This window comes from Lampetra planeri, chromosome 25, assembly GCF_965212315.1.
Source record: "Lampetra planeri chromosome 25, kcLamPlan1.2.h2, whole genome shotgun sequence".
Lineage (NCBI taxonomy): Eukaryota > Metazoa > Chordata > Hyperoartia > Petromyzontiformes > Petromyzontidae > Lampetra > Lampetra planeri.
Window position 1 is genome coordinate 1,114,846 of NC_136131.1, and position 26,359 is coordinate 1,141,204.

At 49.2% G+C, this 26,359-nt stretch overlaps 1 protein-coding gene across 1 annotated transcript in view; it reads left to right on the forward strand.

Annotated features, from left to right (window-relative positions):
- The first annotated feature begins 136 nt into the window (after positions 1–136).
- The window catches only part of ASB3 (ankyrin repeat and SOCS box containing 3), a 44,152-nt gene continuing 17,929 nt past the window's right edge, over positions 137–26,359 (forward strand). Inside the window, exons 1-6 of the mRNA XM_078605887.1 lie at positions 137–428; positions 13,086–13,244; positions 15,557–15,669; positions 19,169–19,304; positions 19,865–20,042; positions 20,948–21,145. Coding sequence (XP_078462013.1) covers positions 233–428; positions 13,086–13,244; positions 15,557–15,669; positions 19,169–19,304; positions 19,865–20,042; positions 20,948–21,145 — 980 coding nt within the window. The 5' untranslated portion in view covers positions 137–232. The remainder of the gene's footprint in view (positions 429–13,085; positions 13,245–15,556; positions 15,670–19,168; positions 19,305–19,864; positions 20,043–20,947; positions 21,146–26,359) is intronic.

The following is a 26,359-nucleotide window of genomic DNA, read 5'->3' on the forward strand; positions in this document are numbered from 1 at the left end:
CCAGAGCCTGGGGGGGTGGGGGGGAGGTTCGGTTTGCTCTGCAGCACGACTGCACACCGACCTGCAGAGGGCGGCGGCGTGCAGCAGGGCACGGATCCGTGCTCGCCGCGTTCCATCCGGGGTACTCCTGCACGCCTGCGCTTGCCTGTTGATATTCACTGTCGGGAGAGGAAGGGGGGGTGCTGGACAGTACTCCAGAGAGGTGTCGAGGGAGAGGCCGTGGACGCCGTGCATGGACTTCTCCGAGAGCTACGAGGCGACGCTCTGCTCCGCCTCCGTCGCTTCCCGCGCCGGGGACTCGCGGCTCCTCTCGCGGCTGCTGCGCCGAGGCCGCCCCGCGGACGCCGCCGACAATCGCGGCTGGAGGCCGCTGCACCACGCGGCCCACGGCGGCCACGACCGCTGTGTGCGGCTCCTGCTGCGGGCGGGTGAGGAGGGGCCCGGGGGGCCACGGAGCCCCCCACAAGGGGGGGGGGGCACGGAGCCCCCACAAGGGGTCCGACACGCGGCTCTCAAGGGGACTAGCTCTTGGCTCGGGTTACCACCCGTTCCGGGTTAACCGGGGACTTGGCGTGTTATGTGTTTGGGTGTCGGGGGGTATTCTGGATTCCGGTGCTGCTGTGGATCAGGCGGTGGTCGGGGGGGGGGGCACCGCCTCTGTCCTCCGCAGCACCACAGTCAGTCACACGTGGGTTCACCAGGTACACGTGAGTTCACCAGTCACGTGAGTTCACCAGTTACACGTGGGTTCACCAGGTGCACGTGGGTTCACCAGGTGCACGTGAGTTCACCAGTCACACGTGGGTTCACCAGGTACACGTGAGTTCACCAGGTACACGTGGGTTCACCAGCCACACGTGAGTTCACCAGCCACACGTGGGTTCACCAGGTACACGTGGGTTCACCAGGTACACGTGGGTTCACCAGGTACACGTGGGTTCACCAGTCACACGTGGGTTCACTACAGTAGATGACCGATTGATCGCGTGTTGTGGGGTTGAGTACGACTCACACATTTGATTAGCAACGAGTGTGGTGGTGGTACCGTGTTTGTTATTCACGGCTGGCTCTGTGGCTGGGGAGCTACGTGCTGGATGTGTAGGGGCGCCACAGTGGCTATGAGATGTTAACTACCTCGCCTGGTGTACAGGAGGTCGTGGGTTCCATCACGACCCTGACGCCTGCTGCTGTGTATTTGGTGCGTGCGTGTCTCTCTCCCCGTGGTTGTGTGGATTTTTCTCCAGGTCCTCCGGGTTTTCCCTCCACATTTAGAATCGACTTGCTTCTAAAGCTATCATTTGTGGCTAGGTCGCTTCTGAAAAAGAGCTACATAGCTCAGTAGGCCTTACCTGGTCAAATACTTTTAGTTTTTAATAGCGGGTGGTCGAGGGACCCACACGCACATGGTATATCGCACGGCCGAGGACGTCCAGTACAAATGAAGACTAAATATGGCTATCAATTTTGTTACGTCAATATTTTCTCTATGAAAATATAAAACATGTTTAAATATATATATAAACACTATAAGCAAAAACAAAATGTGTAATCTATGTGTATGTATAAGCTGCCGCTAATGGGTGAATGTGGCAATGTAGCGTATTCTCCCATAATGTACTTGATCTGAACGTGGATGTATTTTTGCATATGGTCCAATTATCTAACCTATAATTTTGATATATGTTACCATTAACACATTTGCTTAAAAGAGTTGATACATTCACTCTCCATCACGACCTCTTGTATTCGTCCCGGATATTTTGCAAACCAGCTCCCTTACTAAAGACAAAGACCCCCCGCATAACCTTAACAGACTGTTGGGGCAAGTGCTGTTAGCGAGCACCAATGAAGGCCAGCACGGCACAAGGAGGAGATGGGTGGCCAGAACCACAGCCGGCCGTCTTTGTCTCCCTAGTGGCGATGTTTTCTACACACCACACTAGGTACTCGTTTAAGGCTGAGTTGACCTAGGGGAGGCCCAGGACCGATTCTGATCATTGTCACCAGTGTTGGTCTTTGAGCAGGAATCGAACTCGGGTGGCAATGTTACACGATCACTCCCCATACCCATACCCAGCCACATGTTTACTCAATTCTGTATTGCACGGGCATCGGGCCACAAGTATAGCAGCTGTGGCTGGTGCTCTGAAATGACATGGAAAGAAGTAATAACGCAGGGGAAATCAAATTTTGTATTTTTTTCCCCCTTTTTATTAAACTTCCTTAGATTTTACAACCTAAAACAACTTTGCTTTGAAAAACACAATATGATGGATGTATTGCTTGGAAAGTAGCATTCATTGGGTGGACACGTTATACTTTTGTAAAGAAGCTCCTTGGAGACGTCCATTCTTAAAAAGGTGAAGTCTTCATTTCTAAAGAATTTGCAACTCCGCGATCAGTCAGCCCCGATGTTTTCCACCTCGTAGCTTGTTGGTCCCTGGGCAAGTGCCCAGACTACGAGTCGGTGCACCCGAGGTCATATGGGCCTTGACTGAAAATCTCGAATTCCTGTAGGAGACTTTTCCAGTCGATCTCTTTGCCCTTGGGTCAATTCTGGGTCCTGCTGAATTATCTCTTCCGCCCAGGGGGACCCTACCACGTCCTTTACTTCTTATATCCTCCGGTACTACTTCTTACTGTATTTTGCCTGCGGGGGAAATCTGTCGTGTAACTGCCCACTCAGATAGGCTTATAACATAGTAATAGGTTTTTACCCTTTCAACTGGTACAAAAACTGACACCTTTGTGTGGTCCAACACCAATGGAGACTAGGCTCTAAGAAAAGCTGTCTCGGGTGTGGACCAATCAACTTCAAGGACAGTGCATATCATTATCAGAGTTGTTTCTTTTTGTTTGCATTTTGACTGCTTGTGTTGTGGTTATTGCAAACATGATCCCTTGTACAAAGGTGTCAGTTTTTGTACCAGTTGAAAGGGTAAAAACCTATTACTATATTTTGCCACTGGTAAAGGAGGTCTCATAATGTTTATAACATGTTTGCACAATCTTTGGTTCCGTCTCAAAATAGTGTCCGCCGCCGCTAATGAATGCCACCTAACAGTTGGCCCTAGTGGTGATACTATAATCGGTGTGTCCTCACGTGATGTAATTAGCGGTGAGCGATAGCGAAATGGAATCAACATTTGCGCCAGCGGCGGAATCACCATTGATTCCTTTACCAGGGCCTGTACTCTGGAGGTTTTCCCTGTTTCTGTGTTTGGCCGCAAAAAATACATTAGTCTTCCCGACGGTGTTTCTATACAGTCCTGGTCGATTAGGACTCTAATGGGTAACCAACCTAGATAATCAGTTCCCAATAAATGCTAGCGATGAAGAGACCAATACCGAGGCTGATATACAAATTTCTCCTATGCGAATTTCCATCTTTACTTTTCCGACAATTCTCAAGCTACCCCCATTTGCTACAGCAAATTTACTGTGTATTGGTTCTAGGCCATAGGTAGCATGTCGAACACGAGCGTGGATATGATGGTGACTGATTCTCCCGTGTCCACCAATACCTTAACGGGATTTCCCCCTATCACTCCTGCTAGCACTGATGTCCCTGTGGCCACCGCTACAGCGCGTCTCGCTAGCCTTTTCCTTTAATATTTTGATGTCAGCCAAATTTGCCCTGCCGTGTCGCACTAGGTCGCTGCGATCGAGTGGTGTGCAGATGAGGATGGCGAGGGGTTTGATGATGAGGTGTGTGCATGGTTTGGCCGGGTGGCCGTGGTGCCGCGACTAGCCTGATTCTTGTGAAGTCCTGCTTTGTTGCTCAGAGATGGCTTGCTTGTATCAAGTCAACTTCACCCCGGCATCATCTTGCGATGTGGCCCGGCCTCCCGCAGCGGTAGCAGTTTATCTCGGCTCGTTCCGAGGTCCCTCCGCGGGTCTGCCATGGTTGCTGCTGCTGTCCATCGCACCTTGGGCTGCTGAATTCACGGATGGCTGCCACCATCTCCGCCAAGGTTGTTTGTAGATCACTGCCCATGCTGGGGCCAGTGGTGGCCGCTGACGCCGCTGCTCCCGTTGGTTCTGTTGCTTCTCTGGCTCCTCCGATCTCCGTCACCTCTGCCGCCATCTGGGATGGCGCTCTTGCCTCTTCATGTGCTTGGAGGCATCTCGTGAACCACATGGAGGTCTGGTCGTTCTCGGGTACAATGGGCAGCACAAGGACGCTTCCCTGGATGAGGCCCCGCATTCATTCCGCGACCAGCGCGTCCCTGGCCGCCCGTCCATCTGTGGGAACACCACCTTAGCGAACGCCAACAGAGTGCTACGGGATATGCCATCGGCGGTTCGTTATCTTCTTGCCGCCGGGTTGAAAATTGTTGCCTGGCGGTAGACGGAGGGCAGAAAATCTCTGCCATCTGTTCATATGCCTGCTGTAGCGTGGTGCGTTGACTCTCAGGGATGGTGCAGAAGGCCATCAGCACTCTTTCATCGAGCAATGTGGGTAACGCTCGGAGGGCCTCCTCTTCATTCCATCCACTGACTTTGATCGTTGCCTCGAATCGCTTTACAAAGGCCTCCGCTGGCCGTGAATTCTTTAAGGGGTCCCAACCTGCATATTCACTTCGTCAGACCCCGCGTTGGTTCAACTAACAGCCGGGGTGGTAGTTTGGGCGTGAGTAGGGCGGCTGCAGTCTGCGGTGGAGCCAGCAACGGCGGCCAGACAGGTTGATCGGCCTTGGCTTGCTGTGTGGCGAGGGGAGGTGCCGGCTACGGAATCTCGTCCCGCCGTGCTGCTGGGAAAGGCGGTGGCTCCGACTCCAGAATCTCGACTTGCCGCGTGGCAAGGGGAGGTGGTGGCTCCAGCCCGGGGATATCGGCTCGCCGCCCTGTGGGGAATAGCGGCTGCCTCTGTTCGGCTCTTCGGACTGTGGGAATCAGCGGCTGCTCAGGTCCCGCAGCGTCGGTTCTTTCCCTCTCCTCGATGATCTTCGTCGAGTTGCTTCGAGCCGTCCTGGGAGCTCTCCTGGTTTGGCGGTATTTTTCCGGTCTGCGGCGGGGCCTCCGCCTCCTTTGTGAACGTACCCACCAGTGGATTCCGGCTCCCGCTGGTCTCCAGGTCTCAATAACCCAGGGCACTTAGGGATGACGCCTCTTCTTCCACTTGAGCTCCCACCACTGCCACCAGTGTAGATAAGCTCCTTGGAGACGTCCATTCTTAAAAAGGTGAAGTCTTTATTTCTAAAGAATAATGTATTTACAATATAGTTTTTTTTGGGTTAGATAGCATAAATATAAATGTGTCGTTAAATGCGCCACCACCTGACACAGCCAATTAATAAGGTTTGTCACGTAAACAGAACATGCCAATTCGTTACTAGTGTAGGGTTGTTACGGGAGGGCTGTAGGTGCATGGGATCCAACGGGGAATAAACACAGTGGGCGGAGCTCCGGGAGTACACGGGGGGGGGGTGCCCGCAGCGACGTCCGCATCAGGCAGCCTGGGGGGTTGTGATCCTGACGGGGGGTATAAAGGGGGAGGACAGAGAGAGCTCGTGGCTGAGTCTGGGAACGAAGGAGGAAGAAGGAAGATCTGCTAGTTAGAAGCCCTGGACTCCCCTCGACGCCGCCCTTGTAAGGGCTGCGGAGGATCGAGCCAGAGGCGTGGTTCCGTGAACCAGGGTCAGTACCCTGGGACTCCGGAGACCGTAGCCCGACTCACCAGTGTCGGGCCAGTTAGCCTCCCCTAGCCCGTTAGTGGAGGACTTGGGGTTAGGTCAGGATTAGCTAGGGTGTATCCCCAGTTATCCGGGTGAGGGGGCCGCTACCCCCTCTAGTGCTGTCCTGTACCGACAACTTGTAATAAAGATACGTGTGCCTCAACCTGGGTGTCCAGCGTACTTACCGGTACTTCATCTGGTGTCAGAAGTATTACGAACATGGAAACACGTCAGACAGCTCGAGCCAGAGTGCCGGACGAGGACACTGCTGAAATCGTTGAGCCCGAGACGGCTCACCAAGACATGGTACAGCCGGGGCCTGACGCGTTCCTGCCGGGGCATCGGCATGAAGAGGGGCCGCAGCCAGACGCGCTACGGCTGGCTCACGAGAGGCTGGCGGAGCTGCTGTATGCCGCTGCCGCCACGCTGGAAAACATCACGCGGCTGGGGGCTGGTGGTCCACCACGGGGCGAGGGGAGTCGACGACCGGAGCGCCTTCCCGCCATTTCGGAAGACTCCAACTTTGAATTTCCCGCCATCGCCACGGCAGCTGCAGAGGGCGTGGCCGGGCTAAACCTTGGGTCCGACACCGCTCTCGCTGGGACAGCCGCATCATCGCCAGCGGCGGGAACGTCATCACGGCTGCGACAGGCGATTCCATCTGCCATTCGCGCCGACGCACAGCCGAGTCCTGGGGATAGCAGCCTGCAGACTTCCAAGGCGAACGCTGCGCTGCAACAACGGCTACCTCCGCTGAAGGAATTTGTTGGCGCGGAGGGCGACTGGGGCGGCTTCCAGCGTCGCTTCATCGTCCACCAAGAAATGGCTAGGTGGTCGGACGACGAAGCCCTCTGCGCGCTGCCGGCGCTCCTCGACGCCGACGCGCTCGCCGCCCTCACATCGGCGCCAAGAGAGAAGCGTTCTACTCTGCCGAGGGCGCTACAACTGCTGGCTGGGGTCTATGGACCATCTGCAGAATGCAGACAGCAGTTCTACGACCGCAAGCGGGGTGAAAAAGAGTCGCCCCTGGCATACAGGACGAGCCTCCTGGCGCTGGCCAAAACGGCTTTTCCCCGTATGGACGACGACGGCGTGGACGCGATGGTAACGGAGAAAATCCCCCTCCTGGCAGACGACCTGGACATCGCTGTCGTCGCACAGGAGGACGCCGAGATGACCTCTCTTCAGGCGGCGCGCCTCCTTCACGCCAACCTTCTGTCCCTGCGGCGGAAAGCCAGCAGGGCATCGGCCGGGCGTGCGGTGGCTGCAGCCACCCTTCAGACGGAGGAGCTCTACGCCGTCGACCACCGACGGCAACAGGCGCAAGGAGCACGGGCGGGCCGGGACGGCTCAAGCCGGTTCGACCGTCCATCGTCTCCGCCGGGGGGTCCGCGGTGTTTCAACTGCGGCGTTCGGGGCCACGTCGCCTTGGGGTGCCGCTCGCCTCGACAGCGCGGGACGACGCCTCGACGGGACGCCGGGCCTCCTCCTCCCAAGCTCCAGCAACATGATCCGGCGAGTCGCGGCACCACACATGTTTGGCCAAAGCACCCACCCGTTGCACACTCTCGCACCACAACGAACGGGGGGCCGATGTTGCGTTGCGACGGCCCAACGCGGATCACTGCGGGGACTCGAATCGAGCCCAAACAGTGGTCCGTGTTGGCCCATCGCGTGGTAGCCGCGTCGTCAGGGTCGTCGGCCGTGGTCGGACACGTTGACGGGGTAGAGGTACGCATCCTGGTCGATACGGGGGCATCGGCGACAATCATTTCGGAGTTAATTTACAATATTCTGCCTGTACAAAGCCGGCCCTTACTGCCGGTTAACGTCCCATTCTATGCCGCTAACGGGGGCTCTCTGGGCATCATGGGACAGATTCGCGCGCAAATTTGTATCGGGGACATCAAATTGTCGGGGCCGATTTTCGTTTTCTCCTCGCTGGCGGTTCCGTGCCTGCTGGGGACGGATTTCTTAGGCAAAATGCCAATTCGTATTTTGATCGACCAAGGATGCATTGAGCTTCCGTCAGGGCGACGCATGGCCTTCCTGCCTTCCCCTGCGGCGGCTCGGACGGCGTTCGCGACGGTACCGGCGTTCGTCGTCAGAACCGTTAGTGTGCCGCCGGGAGCTCAAATGCTAGTGCCTCTGAAACTTCGTAAGCCCTTCGCTAAGGGCGTAGGGGATCAGGGTGTTTTGCTGGGACCGTCTAGGGCCGGGGTTAATGCACCTCATTTGATTCCGGCCCAGACCGTCGTAAGAGGGGACGAGGACCCTTTCATCGCGGTCCTCAATGTGGGGTCGCAGACAGTGGTGGTTCCTCAAGGGACGGTGCTCGCTCACGCGACGCCGGTACCCTGCGAGGAACCTGTCGCGAACCATGTTGGCACTGCTTCCCGAATGCTCCCACATTCGGACAGCGATGAAGTGTGGCTCGACGCGCTTTGTGCGGGATCGACGGACCTGACAAATTCAGAGCGCCAACAGCTTAGAACGCTACTGAGGGAATTTTCCGACGTTTTCAGTCGGGATAAATATGATTTGGGTTGCACTCACCTGCTGCGTCACCATATTGACACGGGTGACAGCGCGCCAATTCGCCAAAATCCGTTTCGGTTAAGTCCCGCCGAAAAGGACCATGTCAAATCGGCTGTTGATGACATGTTAGCCGCCGACATCATTTCTCCCTCCACCAGCCCTTGGGGAGCGCCGATCGTCCTGGTTAAAAAGCAGGACGGCTCGTTGCGGTTTTGCGTGGATTTTCGGCGCCTTAATAAAATTTCGGTTGCCGACGCATACCCGCTCCCACGGATGGACGAATCGCTGGACGCCTTGGCGGGAGCGCGATTCTTCTCCACACTAGATTTACTTTCGGGATTCTGGCAGCTTCCTCTGGACGATGATTCTAAGCCTAAAACTGCTTTCCGTACACCGCACGGCCTGTTCCAATTCAACCGGTTGCCGATGGGCTTACACTCAGCGCCGGCAACTTTCCAGCGATTGATGGAATTGGTTTTGGCTGGATTGCAATGGGAATCGTGCCTGATTTATTTGGATGACGTTATTGTCTTTGGTAAAACTTTTGATGAACATCTCCAGAGGTTGCGGGCGGTTTTCCTAAAGATGCGGGCTGCTAATTTGAAATTTAAGCCCCAGAAATGCCATTTGTTACGCGAGTCGGTGCGTTATTTGGGGCACATCGTAGGGCGCTCGGGTATTGCTACCGATCCCGCCAAAACGCAGTGTGTCAGCTCCTGGCCGACTCCCACCTCGGTGGGAGAGGTCAGGAGTTTTATTGGCTTCGCATCATATTACCGACGCTTCGTCGCTAATTTTGCAACGATTGCCAAACCCCTACACGCGTTAACATCTAAAGGGGTTCGGTTCCACTGGGGTCAGGAGGAGGAAGCTGCTTTCTGCTCCCTTCAGGACGCCCTGGTAAAGGCTCCTCCCCTGATTTACCCAGATTTTTCTAGGCCGTTTTTGCTCGACACCGACGCGAGCAACACGGGTATTGGAGGTGTGCTTTCCCAGGTGGTTGACGGCGTGGAACGGGTGGTTGCGTACGGCAGTCGGGTGTTGTCTCCAGCAGAGCAAAGATATTGTGTCACCCGTAGGGAACTGTTGGCAATTGTCTATTTCATCCAACAGTATCGCCCATATCTGTACGGTCGGCATTTCACCGTCCGCACAGATCATGCGGCACTGCAGTACGCCCTGAAGGTTCAAAAACCATCGGGACAATTGTCCCGATGGTTGGAGGTCCTCCAGGATTTCGATTTCGAAACCACCTACCGTAAGGGCGTTCGCCACACCAACGCTGACGCTCTGTCACGGATGCCAACCGCCTCCGAATGCGCATGCCTCCTGGGGTCTGGGCGTTGCAAGCCGGCAGGGGACATGATGGTTCCGGTCCTGGCGGCCGCCGCCAATGACGAAACATTGGTCACCAATGATATCGCGGAACAGGGGAAAGATTCCCTGCTTGGGTTGCCCGTTAATGAATGGGGGCGCCTCCAAATGGAGGATACCTCCCTCCTCGCGTTGCGTCGTCGCGCCGGGGAGAGGGGGCGGGGGACGGGTGAGGCCGACGCTTGGGGCATGCACGCAGGGTTGCTCATGCATTGGGACAGCAAATCCCACCGTCACCGGCTGGTGGTCCCTTCGGGATTACGGGGTAAGGTGGTGTGGGCTGCGCATGAGCGCCTCCTCCACCTGGGGACCCAGAAAACTCTCGCCTTGCTCCAGCTGAATTTTTTTTGGCCAGGCATGACAAGGGATGTCATTGATCTGTTGGCAGCATGCCCTCGGTGTGCGCAGCGCAAACCACCGGCACGGGAGTCGAACCCGCCCTTGCAGTCCATCCAGGTCTCCCGAGTAAATGAACTGGTCGCACTGGACATTCTGGGGCCATTCCCCGCCACCCCCAGGGGTAACAGATATTTGCTTACTGGGGTCGAATATTTTACGCGCTGGCCTATGGCCTGGCCCCTGCCAAATCAGTCGGCAGCAGCCATCGTCGACGCCTTTGTCCAGGGTTATGTCATGGACAAAGGTGCTCCGGAGCGGTTGCTGACCGACCAGGGTAGAAATTTTTCCGGGAAACTCCTAAAACAAGTCTGTGATCTCCTAGGAACGAAAAAAATTCGAACCTCTCCTTATCACCCGCAAACGGACGGGATGGTCGAGCGTCTGCATCGCACCATCTCGTCTATGTTGTCGCAGCAAGTCTCGGACTCACAGACTGATTGGGACTTACAAATTCAAGGGGTTCTAGCGGCATACAGATTGGCTCCCCATGCTGCGACGGGATTTTCACCATTCTTTCTTATGTATGGCCGCGAACCCGACCCACCTGTTCCGGCACAGCTGCAGATCCCCGCGCCGCTGGGTAAAATTAAATTGGATGAACACGTTAAATTTAACCTTGACAAACTGACTGAGGCGCGGGATGCTGCGAGGCTAAATTCTGACAGGCGTCAAAAGGCGAACGAGCGCCTCAGGCTGGCTCGCGCGCACGTGCTGCAGTGGAAGCCGGGGGACAGGGCATGGCTGCACTGTCCCCAGGTACCACTCGCGACCTCCTCTAAACTCGTGCGCCCGTGGCGGGGCCCGTCGAGGTTGTCGAGGTTTTGAGGCCTCAGTGCGTTCGAATCAAATGGGGCAGGCGCCGGTGGTTTGTACACCCCTCTAGGCTAAAACCGTTTGTTGCGGTACGAGGGCCCACTCCACACGCGCGGGGCCAAGCATGTGGGGGGTCGACCGACTCGGAGGGTCCGTCGCTGCTCTCGCCTGATGTGTTGCCGGCTGTCCCACCCACAGGTGCACCGGGAATGACGGGCTCATGCCCTACAACCCACACGGGTGATGCCGACGGTCGCGCCACTTCAATCGCGACCTCATCTCGAAAGGGACAGCCGCCACCGGATGGTCCGCCGTCCGGGGTTGCCCCGTGTGACGGGCCTGCGGCAAGGACGCGCGCTAAGATGCGCAGACTCTTATAATATACAAAAAGAAGAATTTTTTTTTTTTATTTCACGTGTCATGGTTACTGTATGCTGCGTCGGTGGTGCGCTCCTGCCACATTGTGTGTGTTGTGTGTGTGGGCGGGGTGTGTGTGTTGTGGGTGCGTTGTGTGTCGTGGGTGTGCTGTGTGTGCTGGGGGAGTTCCTGGCTAGTTGTATATACGCGCTTTTACGGATTTCGTATTTATACGGGGGGGGGGGTGCGTCGGACATTCCCTTCGGGGGTGTGCTTGTTCTTCTTGTTGTTCTTGTTGTTGTTGTTCAATTTGCATTTTGTTGAAAAAAAATGAGGCACACACGGGGTTGAGGGGTAAATGTTCCTTTATTGGAATTTTTGCAGCCGGGACGGCTGCGAGCTGTAATGGGGGGAGTGATGTAGGGTTGTTACGGGAGGGCTGTAGGTGCATGGGATCCAACGGGGAATAAACACAGTGGGCGGAGCTCCGGGAGTACACGGGGGGGGTGCCCGCAGCGACGTCCGCATCAGGCAGCCTGGGGGGTTGTGATCCTGACGGGGGGTATAAAGGGGGAGGACAGAGAGAGCTCGTGGCTGAGTCTGGGAACGAAGGAGGAAGAAGGAAGATCTGCTAGTTAGAAGCCCTGGACTCCCCTCGACGCCGCCCTTGTAAGGGCTGCGGAGGATCGAGCCAGAGGCGTGGTTCCGTGAACCAGGGTCAGTACCCTGGGACTCCGGAGACCGTAGCCCGACTCACCAGTGTCGGGCCAGTTAGCCTCCCCTAGCCCGTTAGTGGAGGACTTGGGGTTAGGTCAGGATTAGCTAGGGTGTATCCCCAGTTATCCGGGTGAGGGGGCCGCTACCCCCTCTAGTGCTGTCCTGTACCGACAACTTGTAATAAAGATACGTGTGCCTCAACCTGGGTGTCCAGCGTACTTACCGGTACTTCACTAGTACAGCACACCGGTGTGTTGGAGAGTAAATCCACAACATTTACAATCCGAGTACAACGTTTCGCCAGTTATTACAACTAGCATCATCAGGCAGACACCTGTCCACCTGATGATGCTGTTATGGATGATATTGGTCACAAAAGCCTACGTGTTTAACGTATTTACAATTCCGCGATCAGTCAGCCCCGATAGTTTCAACCTCGTCGCTCCGCGATCATAAAGCCCCGATGTCTTCCACCTCGTAGCTCATTGGTCCCTGGGCAAGCGCCCAGACTGCGGCCCTCGCTCCACCTATATAACCTTTCGGCCCGGCCCTTTCGGACAGTGCCCTCGACCCCACGATAGCACGTTTCTTCAATTATTATCTCATCGTTCCCAATCGTCTCAACGTATATTATTTATTTAATCATATATACAGTACCTTGCGGTCACCTGTTCTTAATTATCTGAACGTGTACCCTCTAACACTTTCTCCTTTCAGTCCCCTAAACTTTATTGAATGTAGCAAATAATTGTAAGCAATCTTCAAACGTAATAACAAATGTCTGTTGTGACAGACATCAGCATTTATCACGTGAACACGTAGCATGATAAATATATCGCCTTGCTGTCCAACATTGCAAGTCAGCGCTACATCTGTATTCTGAATGTTCTCTGCATGTGTTTAAACCTTTGGCTTCCACCCCATTGTTCATATTTACAGGACATCATCCTATCAAGGAAGTTTCACTTTAGTACAATTACTATTTCCTGTATAAGTTAAATATTGATTGACTGGTCAAGTGACTCCATCACTCCGTAAAAACAATGTGAGCTTCTGAAGTCAATTCGTTATGATTTATTCTGGTTGGGAGTTGGCGTAGCCCATCATCCCTCCTCTGAGGGGTTGTTGACTAAACGAGCACCAATTTGTGAGATCAACAGTGCCTGTACTATAGATAGACTCGCCATAGAACTGCGGAATGTCCACCAGCTCCTGAAGCGGATGATGTGAACGCGGCCACGTTCGAAGGGAAGACGCCGTTGTTCCTGGCGGCAGCTGCCGGTCATCTGGGTAGCGTCGATCTGCTGCTACGAGCCGGAGCGGAGCCCAGCCGTGCCTCCAGCGAAGAGGAGACGCCCGTGTTTGCAGGTGATCAGAGAGATAGATCACAGTAATTTAATGATAAACCAGTCATAAAAATATGTTAAGCTGATGCTATGGATCCCGTAGTAACATGCATGTAAGTCACATAGATTAAATAATAAAAATAAAGTGAATAAAAAAGAATACAAATATCACGACGTTTGCGATCGCAACACAAGCAATCGTCAGCAGATCGATTGCTTGTGTTGCGTCTATTGCTTGTGTTTCTATCGAAACGTCGTGATATTTTTTTCTTCACTTTTTTTTCATTTTTATTATTTTATTGTTCTATCTACGTGACATTACCGAAAGACCCAAAGAATATGAATTCCTGCAGTCACGAAAGCTTTAAGTCAAGTGCTAAGAGAATGTTATGGATCTGACATTCAGGCTCAAAAGTTTGTAAATTCTGATTCATGGGTCCCAGCTCCCACCCATTACGCTTTCTCCTTACATCACACACTCAATACGATTTGGCTTCCTGTTATATTATCCTGCACCATTATCTGGAATGGATAATCTTACAATTCTTAAAGATAGAGTTATTCTCCATAAGAGGATTATAAAACCCTGGCCCATAAGAAGCACCAATGGGCATGGTTTGTTCGATACAAATCTTGTCTATTAAATAACTTTTTTCTTTTAAGAATCAATTGACTAGAATTGAAGTTTCCCTTGGACTTGACGCAAATAGTACTGTAGTTGCCAATATAATTTGCCCACATCTTTTCTAACATATAATATTTTAATTATAAATGTTGGTTGTCGAGGTCCAGGGTCTGACGACCAGGATTTGTGCCATTCCTGAATCCCTAAGGGATTTACGGAAGGGTAATGCGTACATTTCCATAAAATCATCTGCTTCGTCAGGGCCAGCCGTAAGTCCACTTACGTCCACACGTGCGCTTCTACAAATACAAGCACGCACAGATACACATCCACGTGCAGATGCACATAATCACAAATACCCACCAACACACACTCACAAACACTTAAAACACAAAGACACGTACATAATTACATACAAATACTCCCCCCCCCCTCATAGACACGCACTGTCTGTCGCAAATAGACAAACATCTCCCATATAGCCTTTTCACAGACTGTTTACGAGCACTTAATCAGGCCCGAAGAGCACACAACAGATATACACACACACACACAAAACACACATTTTCGGGACCCTTTTTGCCAGTATCAAGACGATAAAAAAATAGGCTTTATCCTATTTTGGCACGAATTACTGGGTTTAAGATGTTTAAACACCAAATAGATACCTATCACAAGGCATCAAGTCTGCATTGTGGTAAAACATGCAACCAAACATGCGTTGATAATGTATACATTCTTGATTTTAAGCTTTCGTGACTGCAGGAATCCATACTCTTTGGTTCTTTCGGTAAAGTCACGTAGGTATAAAATAAAATAAATCACGACGTTGCGGGCGCAACACAAGTATCCGGCCTACACCAGAGACCAGCCTCCTTTATGGCCTTGTCTTACCAGTGTTAGACCAGAGAATACCAAAAGACAAACGGCACAAAGGCAATGCAAATTCGCTTTATGCGGCAATTTTCAGAAACGCAACCCCCACCTTAAACGGGGACTTGCTGCATATTTTTTTTTTTACACAGTTGCTGAGCACAGGCCCAAATGCTTGAAATGTTATGCAACCAGGAACAAACAGCACTGTCCAAGTTTTAATAGATTAGCGAGGTGACAAGAGTGTGAGGAAAGGAGATGTTGGGAGAGAATTCCAAAGTGGACCAATGCGAGGGAAGAAGCAGAAAAGAAGTGTTGTGACCTGCAGTGTGGTGAGTGAGTGGGTGAGTGAGTTGTTGTGACCTGCAGTGTGGTGAGTGAGTGGGTGAGTCAGTTGTTGTGACCTGCAGTGAGTGAGTGGTGAGTGGTTAAGTGATTTGTTGTGATGTGGTGGTTGAACACTAAAGGAGATGAGGTATTAAGGAGATTCTGTGACAATTTAGCAGGTAAAGCAGTCAATACACTTGCTTAAGCATGGCATATATGGGACTGATTGGACCTCACATTCTCAGTATTAGAATGTAAGTAAACATTAAAGCAATAGCAACTGTTTGACTATATGAGCGATGGAGAGGCCACACATGTTGACATGTAGAGAGAAAATGAAAGTGGGCATATACTGAGTACCTGTCGTGGTGGTTGATTTGCAGTAGATGAGACGAAACTGTGGTAGTGCTGTGCATGCATATTAAAGTAAATGATGCACGTTATATTGTCGTACAGGGCACAATGCAATAACATTGTAATACAGCATTGAATTTTAATTTGCTGCGCAGCCATTGGTGGAGGCCACGTTGCTGTGGTGAAGGCTCTGCTGAGGAATGGGGCCAAGGTGAATGGGCCTCAGTACTGGACAGGGTGGACATCTCTCCACCAGGCCACGTGGAAGGTGTGAGGACTGTTTTAAGCGTGACATTCATAGTTTTCGCTCTTCCAATTGTTAAAATCCAAACATTTACCAAAATACCGCTTAACACTGATGAGTCACCATTATGTCGGGCAGAGTTGCCACTTGTTAAGAGTAATAGCACTCACGAGGCAATTTCTAGACCACAATAATCCACTGGGAAATTTCCTCCCATTATCTCTTTTCCCAACCTAAAACTAAACTATTTTTATTTTACCGGGTACGGCCCACTGAGCTGTTTAGCTCTTTTTTTCGGAATCAACCTGGCCACAAATGATAGCTCAATAAAGTTGGTTATCATGTGGGAAATGATAGCAGTTAAATACTCTTGAACGCATCTTTCTAAATGTGGAGGGAAAAAATCAGAGGACCCGGAGAACAATCCACACAACCACGGGGAGAACATGAAAACTCCAAATATACAGGCGTCAGGGTTGGGATCAAGCCCACGACCTCTGGCATACCAGGCGAGGGAGTAAACATCTTTCCACCGTGGCTGTTGTAATAACCTTGCTCAACTCAAGACTCGTGTTAACTTGTTTCTATTGCAATTGTGAAGTGCTATTATTTGCTGGCCACTTGGCATTTTGGGCCTGTATTCAGAAACTGATAAAATAACATGTCATCATCCACTGTTGGATGAAGGCTTCGCATTGCCGCCACCTCTGATGATCCTGCGATGTAACAATCCACTCGCACCTCCACGTGGCCTTATCTAATCCTTTCTAATTTTGTCTCTGCAACAGACGTCTCGACTTCTTTTTCTAACCCCTTTGTACATGGCCTTTGTTTTGCTCTTGTTTATCCTGAATGCAACTCTGTAGCCTTCTCCATTGATTTCTTCTGGAGCTAAATCACAATGGACGTTACAATGACTGTGTCGTCTGTAAATCAGAGATGGTGAATGTTTTTTTTCCTTGATATATATAGCTTTCATACTCTTTGGTTCTTTCGGTAAAGTCACGTAGGACAATAAATAATAGATCATGACGTTTCGATCGCAACAACAAGCAATCGTCTTCAGGTGAGAGAGAGAAGCATGCCGTTGTGACTAGGCATTACAGTGATACCTCGGTTCACGAACTTAATTCGTGAACTGACTCTGGTCGTGAACCGAATTGGTCGTGAACCGAAGCACATTTTCCCATAGGGTTCAATGTAAATCCGGTTAATCCGTTCTGACCTTTTTTTTTGGTTTTTGAAGCACAAAAATATGAAACAAATGACAATACACATTACTGTAGTACTGTACAGTATAGTAATGTATAAAGAGAGAACACTAACCTTGCTTGAGATGACTTCTGGCATGGAGGAAGGCAGGTGGGAGGCAGTTGGGAGACAGTAAGCACTCAAACGGGTGAACTGTACAATACAGTAAGTACAGTATTGTACAGTACAGTAGTACAGTACTGTATGTGCTAAAAAGCACACCAAAAATCAAAAAGTCACTGAAAGTGTCTTCACAGTACTCACAGTACTTCTTTCTGTGTCTGCTTCTCTCCACGATCTTCCTACAGGAAGTCACGACCATGTGACAGCCTGGAATTAGCATAAAAATGGCCGCGGCTCCTGTTCGTGAACCGAAGCGGAGTTCGTGAACCGGAGCATATTTTTATGAAATTTTCTGTTCGTGAACCGAGTTGTTCGTGAACCGAAGCGTTCGTGAACCGAGGTATCACTGTATATAGATCCGAGAGGGGGGAGGGAGGGGAGGCTGTAATGGGTGAGAGGGTCGGGGTGAAATTCAAAGAGGGCTTAGGTGAGAGAGCGACAAAAGGAAAAGGAAGCTTAGACATCAAATTTAACAAAATTTAGAAATGTAATGCAACTCAGAGAGTAGGCTAACACAACAGTTAACACTTTACCTGGTTGATCACGTCCTACCAAAGATTGCTAAATTTTGCATCCATCCTCTCGGTTGAAGTTATGTCTGAGTTGTGTGGAAATCCTCCCCGTAGAGGCGGTTCAATCTTGATTTGAAGCTTTCGTGACTGCAGGAATTCCTACTCTTTGGTTCTTTCGGTAAAGTCACATAGATAAGAAAATAAATAATAGATCACGATGTTTCGATTGCAACAACAAGCAATCGTCTTCAGGTGTGAGAGAGAAGCATGCCATTGTAACGAGGCATTACATAGATCCGAGAGGGGGCAGGGAGGGGAGGCCATAACGGGCGAGAGGGTGGGGGTGAAATTCAAAGAGGGCTTAGGTGAGAGAGAGATCCGAATTTCACCCCAACCCTCTCGCCCATTACGGCCTCCCCTCCCCCGTCTCGGATCTATATAATGCCTCGTCACAACGGCATGCTTCTTTCTCTCACCTGAAGACGATTGCTTGTTGTTGCGATCGAAACGTCGTGATCTATGATTTATTTTCTTACCTACGTGACTTTACCGAAAGAACCAAAGAGTATGAATTCCTGCAGTCATGAAAGCTTCAAATCAAGATTTATAGCTTTGTTTTTCCAAATTATCTTCTCATGCCATGTAAATAACTTTGGCAAAAGCACGTCACTTTGATCGACTCTCAGTTTAACATGTATTTTGGTCCTTTCTTCATTAGTATTACTAAGAAACTACATCTAACTTGCAGTCTGACTGCTGATGAGACACGGAATGCCAAAATGTCCCCGAGTGTGCTTATGTTGAACTAATGCATTCACATATTGCATTTCAAGAAGGTCTTGTGGCTAATGGGATGTATGTTAAAAACAATTATTTTCATGTAGAGGGACAGATATGGGAAGGAGGCCTCTAGTCTGCCTATTATGTTTGTTATTCGTTGAAATTGGTAAAAGAGTCAAATTGTCGAGTTAGCTGGACAAACAAACATGCATACATGAAAGCTTCATTGAATCTCAAGATAATCTTTCAGGATGGTCCTGTCGAGTTTTTTTTAGTAGTGGGAAGCATTAATGTGTGTGTTATGCTAATTGAGTAATTTCCAGGAAATGTTTCAGCATTTGGGATGTTGGGCCAATACCAATTACTTTACTCTTTGGTTCTTTCGGTAAAGTCACATAGGTAGAAAAAATATATATCACGACATTTCGATCACAACACAAGCAACCATCATCATGTGTGAAACAAACACAGCAGAAGGACTGCTGACGTAGGAGAAAGAGCTGCTGCAACAAGAGTTTATATAGGATTTTTGGTGGGCCCAACCCAAGGGTAAGTGGGCGGAGCTAGAGAAGGAATTTGTACGTAAATGTAAATGTGAGAGATTAGCATGTCAATGTGAGACAGCCCAGCCACCAGAGGTGTGCCAATGAGAAGATTAGCTTGTCAATGTCAGAGAACCGGGCAACAGGAACAAAAAAAAGAGTATAGATTCCTGCAGTCATGAAAGCTTCAAATCAAGGTTGAACCAACTACTTTGTTTGGGTTTTTTAGTGTGCAACGTATTGGAACTAAATTCATTCACAGATTTCTCCTCGGCTGGATCGCTCATCATCTGTTTCATCCTGTGTTATCCGCAGGGCCATGTGGAGCTGTTGCAGTTGCTGCTGGAACGTGGGGCACGTGTCGAGGCTCGGGACGACTATGGCATCACACCCCTCTTCCTGGCAGCCCAATATGGACAGGCTCCCTGTCTCAGGATTCTCTTGCAGCACGGTAGGCTCATCTCGGACTATGACAACAGCACGTCAAACACTTTGCACAAACACAAAACGTAGCCACATTTTTGTTTATGTTGCTCTGTCTCACAGAATTTGGCTTCCACCTTCCCATAGAGTAAACCTGGATATATTTATCAAGCGGTGTAGGCTTATTAAAACTATCAAAACTGAAATTTATTGTGATAAAGTTCAAGGCAATGCCGGTACAAGATCTCGGTACAAATGAGTTCCTGCCACCCAAACACAGATGCCAATTCCCGGCCTTTCCTTGTCTAACCTGGATAGGTAGCGACTCTCTTAACAGCAACGATAGCTCTGCTAAATGTATCCTGTAATGTAGCACTGTGGAGGCAAGGTTTGGTGGATCGCACGCACACACTCGTGAAACTCCCTTCCTGCCCATGGGCTTCGATGTCGGCATCTGCTGGCTTGTCATGGAACAGTAGTACAGTCTTGCAGACCATCGGTTGGGATCGACTGACTCGTGTGGTGAGATATCCGGCGCTCACTACTGAAGTCGTGATGTACGCCATCCTGCATCGTTTGTGCACGCAGGCCCTGATGTGAATGCAAAATCCAAGGACTGGGCGACTCCACTTTTCATTGCGTCGCAGGAGGGCCACACCGAGTGCCTGCGGCTGCTGCTGGACAACGGGGCCCAGCCCGGCCTCCCCTGCAACGAGGACGGCTGGCAGCTGCCCCTCCACGCCGCTGCTCAACGCGGGCATGTCCAGTGCGTATGGCAGGTGTACGGGCATTGGTTGGAGAGGCTAGATAGAGACTCGACTCGAGAATTCGAGAATTTTTTGGCCAACCAGGTGGCTCAACGGTGGAGTGATGAATAAAGTTAGGCATAGATGATTGGACATCTGTTAAAAAGAGCTTATTATCTCATCGAATTCCTCCAGTATAAATAAATATTCCGGTTCTGATGGTACTTGGTGATAAACAGGGACTGTGATTAAGTAATAAACAGTGACTATGATTAAGTAATAAACAGTCAAGTCAGAGTGATTTTATGCTTATAAATGAGCATTGAGGTGATACTAATCTTTTTATAACTCTGAGCCAGTGGAGGAAATTACGTATTTCTATAGTGGGAACAAGTCTCTCCATAGAAAGCCACTGTTTACCCCCCCAAAAGTTCCACTTATTTCATTGAGCAAACCCCACATACAGGATTGAACTCATGCCCTTCCAATTGTGAGCCATTCACTCTCCTGCTGTGCCACTCGGGCTGCTTATCTGACGTGTCAGCAAAATTAATATGTATTCGCAGTGTAATGAGTCCACCAGACGAAGGTTCAGATGACACACTCCTCTTTATTTTCTACACGAGATCACGCTGCGTGCTACCCTTCCACTCCAAATCCCAGCAGGAAGCGCTCCGATCTCCCTGCCTCATTCGGTGACATCACAACTCCCCTCCTGAGCGTTCCCTCTCTCTCATGCCCCGCCTTCTCTTTCCTTTTGTCCGTGACGTCATCTTTAACAATAACCTGGGTCCCTTGGGTATTTCTATCCCCGGATCGCTTAAGTATTAACACTACAGTAGCAAAGCGTAATTTTAACCCTCGATAAGGCCGCACATCTCTCTCCTGGCTACAGAGTTGACTCTACATGTACTGGTCTGCTCAGGTTGGTGAGCTTGTTGCTGCCGATGACGGACGCCAGTTGCGGGTGGCAGCCGGGAGCCGTGAGCCCTGTGTATTCGGCCACGCACGGAGAGAGTGGAGGTTGCCTGCGCTCCTTGCTTGAGGCCGGGTACAGCCCGGACGCACAGCGCTGCCCGCTGCTGGGGCTCGAGTCTCCGCTGCATCTGGCGATCTCCAGCGGGTACGCATCTCCCACGCATCTCCCACGCGTCTCCCACGCGTCTCCCACGTGTCTCCCACTCGCTCCCTGCCGCAATCCTGGCAATAATCTGATCATTTCCGGTGATGGTGCTTGTATAGGCACCCTGGGGATATCCACCTGTCCGGCATTGACCCGGATAGATGGCACTGAGAATTGGCATAAGTCAACGAATTGGCAGCTGTGTTTCGGGTGGCAGAAACTAATTTGTACTGAGATCTGGTACCGTTATTGTGATTAACTTTATATCAAGACACGGAATGGTTCTGATAGAGCTATACTGATTGAGAAATATATCCAGATTTGTACGTAGTGGGAGCGATGACGCAGTGGTTACCGTGCTGCATTGCAAACTTGGCGGCTTGAGTTTGATTCCCTCTCACGGACAATAACAGTGAATATCTGTCTTAATTTTGGAGCTTTCGTGACTGCAAGAATTATTCTTTGGTTCTTTCGGTAAAGTCACGTATAAAGAAAAAATAATAAATTAAATAATAGCATACGACGTTTCGATTGCAACACAAGCAATCATCATCAGGTATAAATGAAATGGTAATAAAAAATCTAACCAGAAAACTATAGACAGACATATAAGCAGACAGATATCACCAAGATACATAGAGAGAGTAACACAGGCACAGAGAGGGAGATCGTCTCTGTGGCGTGGCCTTAAATAGACAGAGGGGGGCGGAGCCAGAGGGGTTAGAGAAAAATTAACATGTCAATGAGTACGAAGAACGCGTAGTAAAGTACGCAGGCTTGAACATTAGGAGAGAGGGAGAAAGAACACACTAAATTAAATAACCTAGCAAAATATCGAAATGTTATGTAATACAACACAGAGAGTCGGTCAACACACTCGTTTTTCGTCGTTCTTATGTTCTGCTCTGTCTGTGTGTCTCCGTTCCTCTTGTGTTTATGTTTTGTCTTTCTTTGGAATTTTCACACTTAAATTCTAACTTAGCTTCTTCTTCTTTAGTGCTGCCTAACGGCGTGTGCGACTTCACGATGATATTGGTCCCGGTCTAGCACGGCGTGTAGAGTTTGTGCTGTTGTTAATTGTAGCCATGTTTTGATGTTACTGAACCATGTCGTTTTTGGCCATCCTGGTCGTTTTTTCCCTTCGATTTTTCCTTCCAGGATTTGCTTTAATAGCTGGTATTTGTGGTCGTTTCGGGCAATGTGGCCTAAGTAGTAACACTTCCTGCTAATGATGGTCTTCAGCAGTTGCCTGTCAGTGCCCATATCTTGCAGAACTTGTGTATTGGTGGTTTTGGCTGTCCATGGGATTTTCAGCATTCTTCGATACAGCCACAGTTCGAAAGCTGCGAGCCTTTTTGTTGCTGTTGTTGTCAGTGTCCACGTCTCTACTCCGTACAGCAAAATTGACCAGATGTAGCATTTCAGTGTGCGAAGTTTCAGTGATGTACTCAAGTTGCGGTCTGCAAGGAGTGTTTTCCATTTAATAAATGCTTGCCTTGCTTGTTCAATTCTGCTCTTGATTTCGACTTCATGGTTCAATTGATCGTCAACGATTACACCAAGGTATTTAAATCGGTGTACTTGTTCCAATTTTTCGCTGCCCAGCTTGATTGTTATTTCGCTTGTAGTTCGGCTGACCTTCATAACCTTTGTTTTCTTTTTGTTAATTCGTAAGCCCCATATTTGACTCTGTGCGGCAACCTCGTCCAAGATTTATTGTAGATCTTGTTCCGAATCGGCCAGGAGTGCAGTGTCGTCGGCATACCTGATGTTGTTGATGTAATGTCCATTGACTTTAATACCAATGTTTTTATCTGCAATGTTCGATCAAAAATCTGCTCCGAGTAGATGTTGAAAAGACTCGGTGACTGTGGGCAGCCTTGTCGTACACCTTTTTGTATTGGTGTTGGGTCTGTCAATTCGTTGTCATATCGGAGTTGGGCTGTTTGCTTCCAATAAAGAGCAATGATGAAGTTGATGTCGTTTTTATCTAGTCCCAGTTGTTTTAATAGAGCTGCTAGTCGGTCGTGGTCTACTGAGTCAAAGGCTTTCTCGTAATCTATGAGGCAGATGTACACTTCTTTCTGATGTTCGTAGCATCGCTGTAGTAGTATCTGTAGACAGAAGATTGCTTCTCTTGTGCCTAGTCCTTTGCAGAAGCCAAACTGTGTGTTCTTCAATGCATTTTCGCATGTGGAGCATATGCGCTGTTGGATCACCTTCAGGAAGACTTTCAGCACGTGGCTCATCAAGCTTATCAGTCTGTAGTCTTCGCATTTCCGGCTTGTTGCTTTCTTTGGTATGGCCACAAAGATGGATTGTAGCCAGTCGGATGGAATTTTATTGCCATTGCATATTTGATTGTACCATTTACACTATGAGATCTCTTTTACCAGTGGCAAAATATAATGGTAGGTTTTTACCCTTTTAACTGGTACAAAACTGACACCTTTATTCAAGGCATCATGTTTGCAATGACCACAACACAAGTAGTCAATAAAGCAAACAAAAAGAAGCAACTCTGATAAGGATAATAATATGCACTGTCCTTGAAGTTGATTGGCCCACACCCGAGACGGCTTTCTTTAGAGCCTAGTCCCCATTGGTGTAGGGCCAGATGACACCAGAAGGCGTACAACTCAAAAACAGTGCAATATCAGAGTATTGAGAGTTCGGGGTAAACATTTACACTATGAGATCTCTTTTACCAGTGGCAACATATAATGGTAGGTTTTTACCATTTTAACTGGTACAAAACTGACACCTTTATTCAAGGCATCATGTTTGCAATGACCACAACACAAGTAGTCAATAAAGCAAACAAAAAGAAGCAACTCTGATAAGGATAATAATATGCACTGTCCTTGAAGTTGATTGGCCCACACCCGAGACGGCTTTCTTTAGAGCCTAGTCCCCATTGGTGTAGGGCCAGATGACACCAGAAGGCGTACAACTCAAAAACAGTGCAATATCAGAGTAATGGGGACTAGGCTCTAAAGAAAGCCGTCTCGGGTGTGGGCCAATCAACTTCAAGGACAGTGCATATTATTATCCTTATCAGAGTTGCTTCTTTTTGTTTGCTTTATTGACTACTTGTGTTGTGGTCATTGCAAACATGATGCCTTGAATAAAGGTGTCAGTTTTGTACCAGTTAAAAGGGTAAAACCCTACCATTATATTTTGCCACTGGTAAAAGAGATCTCATAGTGTAAATGTTTACCCCGAACTCTCAATACTCTGATATTGCACTGTTTTTGAGTTGTACGCCTACTGGTGTCATCTGGCCCTACACCAATGGGGACTAGGCTCTAAAGAAAGCCGTCTCGGGTGTGGGCCAATCAACTTCAAGGGCAGTGCATATTATTATCCTTATCAGAGTTGCTTCTTTTTGTTTGCTTTATTGACTACTTGTGTTGTGGTCATTGCAAACATGATGCCTTGAATAAAGGTGTCAGTTTTGTACCAGTTAAAAGGGTAAAAACCTACCATTATATTTTGCCACTGGTAAAAGAGATCTCATAGTGTAAATGTTTACCCCGAACTCTCAATACTCTGATATTGCACTGTTTTTGAGTTGTATGCCTTCTGGTGTCATCTGGCCCTACACCAATGGGGACTAGGCTCTAAAGAAAGCTGTCTCGGGTGTGGGCCAATCAACTTCAAGGACAGTGCATATTATTATCCTTATCAGAGTTGCTTCTTTTTGTTTGCTTTATTGACTACTTGTGTTGTGGTCATTGCAAACATGATGCCTTGAATAAAGGTGTCAGTTTTGTACCAGTTAAAAGGGTAAAAACCTACCATTGATTGTACCAATTAGTCAGTTGTCGTATGTTGTTGCTGTCTAATAGATTGAGCAATTCTACATGGATTGTGTCGGGCCCGCACGCTTTGCCTGACTTAGCTGTTTTGATTGCATGTTCTACTTCTGATGTTAAAATGTGGAGAGCGTCTTTCGACATCTGTTGGTCTTTTTCTGCAGGTGTTCTCGCGGCGCCAAAGAGCCTGTGTATATAGTTTGTCTAGGTGTCCATTTTTTCTTGTTTATTTAGGATTGGTTGGTTGTTGTCCGCATACAAGGTAGCTGTTGGGGCTGGTCTGTAGATGTTACCAGCTTCTTTGAGCTTCTTGTGCAGAGTAAAATTGTCATGTTTTTTAATTAGTTCTTCAATCTCGGCGCATTGTTTTTCCATCCACTTTTCTTTTGCCTGTCGGATTGCTTCTCTGATCTTCTGTTGCATTTGTTTGTACTTCTCCAAGTTGTTATTTTTGTACATTCTTCGTTTGCTCATTAGATCGAGAATATATTGTGTCATCCATCGTTGTTTCTTTTTCGGTGACTGGTGTCCCAGCATGACTTCTGTTGTTTCTGTGATGCATTGTTTGAACGAGCGCCAGTACTCCTGAACATCTGCTGTTTCTGTTGTTATTGAGCGGATGCTATCGTTGAGATGTTGCTGTACTTGTCTTTTATCGGCGCTGTTCTTCAGTTTCTCCAGGTCTGCTCGTCTCGTCTTTGTACATTGTATTGATCGCAATTTGAGTCTTATTGTAGCTGTTACTGGGTTATGATCTGACGATATATCGGCTCCAGGGTAGGTTTTTGCTGTAATCACACTAGACTTAACCTGATGTTAATTAGGATGTAATCGATTTGGTTCCTGACGATGTTGTTGTCGGAGTCTTGCGGCGAGGTCCACGTGTACAGTCGTCGAGGTGGTAATTGGAACCACGTGTTAGCAATACTGAAACGTTCTTCTTGACAGAATTGAACCAGTCTGTCGCCTCGTCCATTCCTTGTTCCTAGTCCATGTTCTCGACAATGTTCTGCATTCGACCGTGGCCAACCTTGGCGTTGAAGTCGCCGAGGATTATAGTGATGTCTTGTTTCTTCAGCGGCTTCAGCGTGTTAGTTAGTTGCTCATAGAACGATTCGATTTCATGATCTTGTTTGTCTGCTGTTGGGGCATAAACCTGTAGAATGTTCACGTTGACTTTGTTGCCTGCTAATTGTAGTAGTGCTATTCGTTCTGATACTGGGGTAAAGTTGATGAATTAAATTAAATAATAGAATACGACGTTTCGATTGCAACACAAGCAATCATCATCAGGTATAATGAAATAGCGACATAAAATCTAACCAGAAAACTATAGACAGACATATTAGCAGACAGATATCACCAAGATACATAGCGAGAGCAACACAGGTAACAG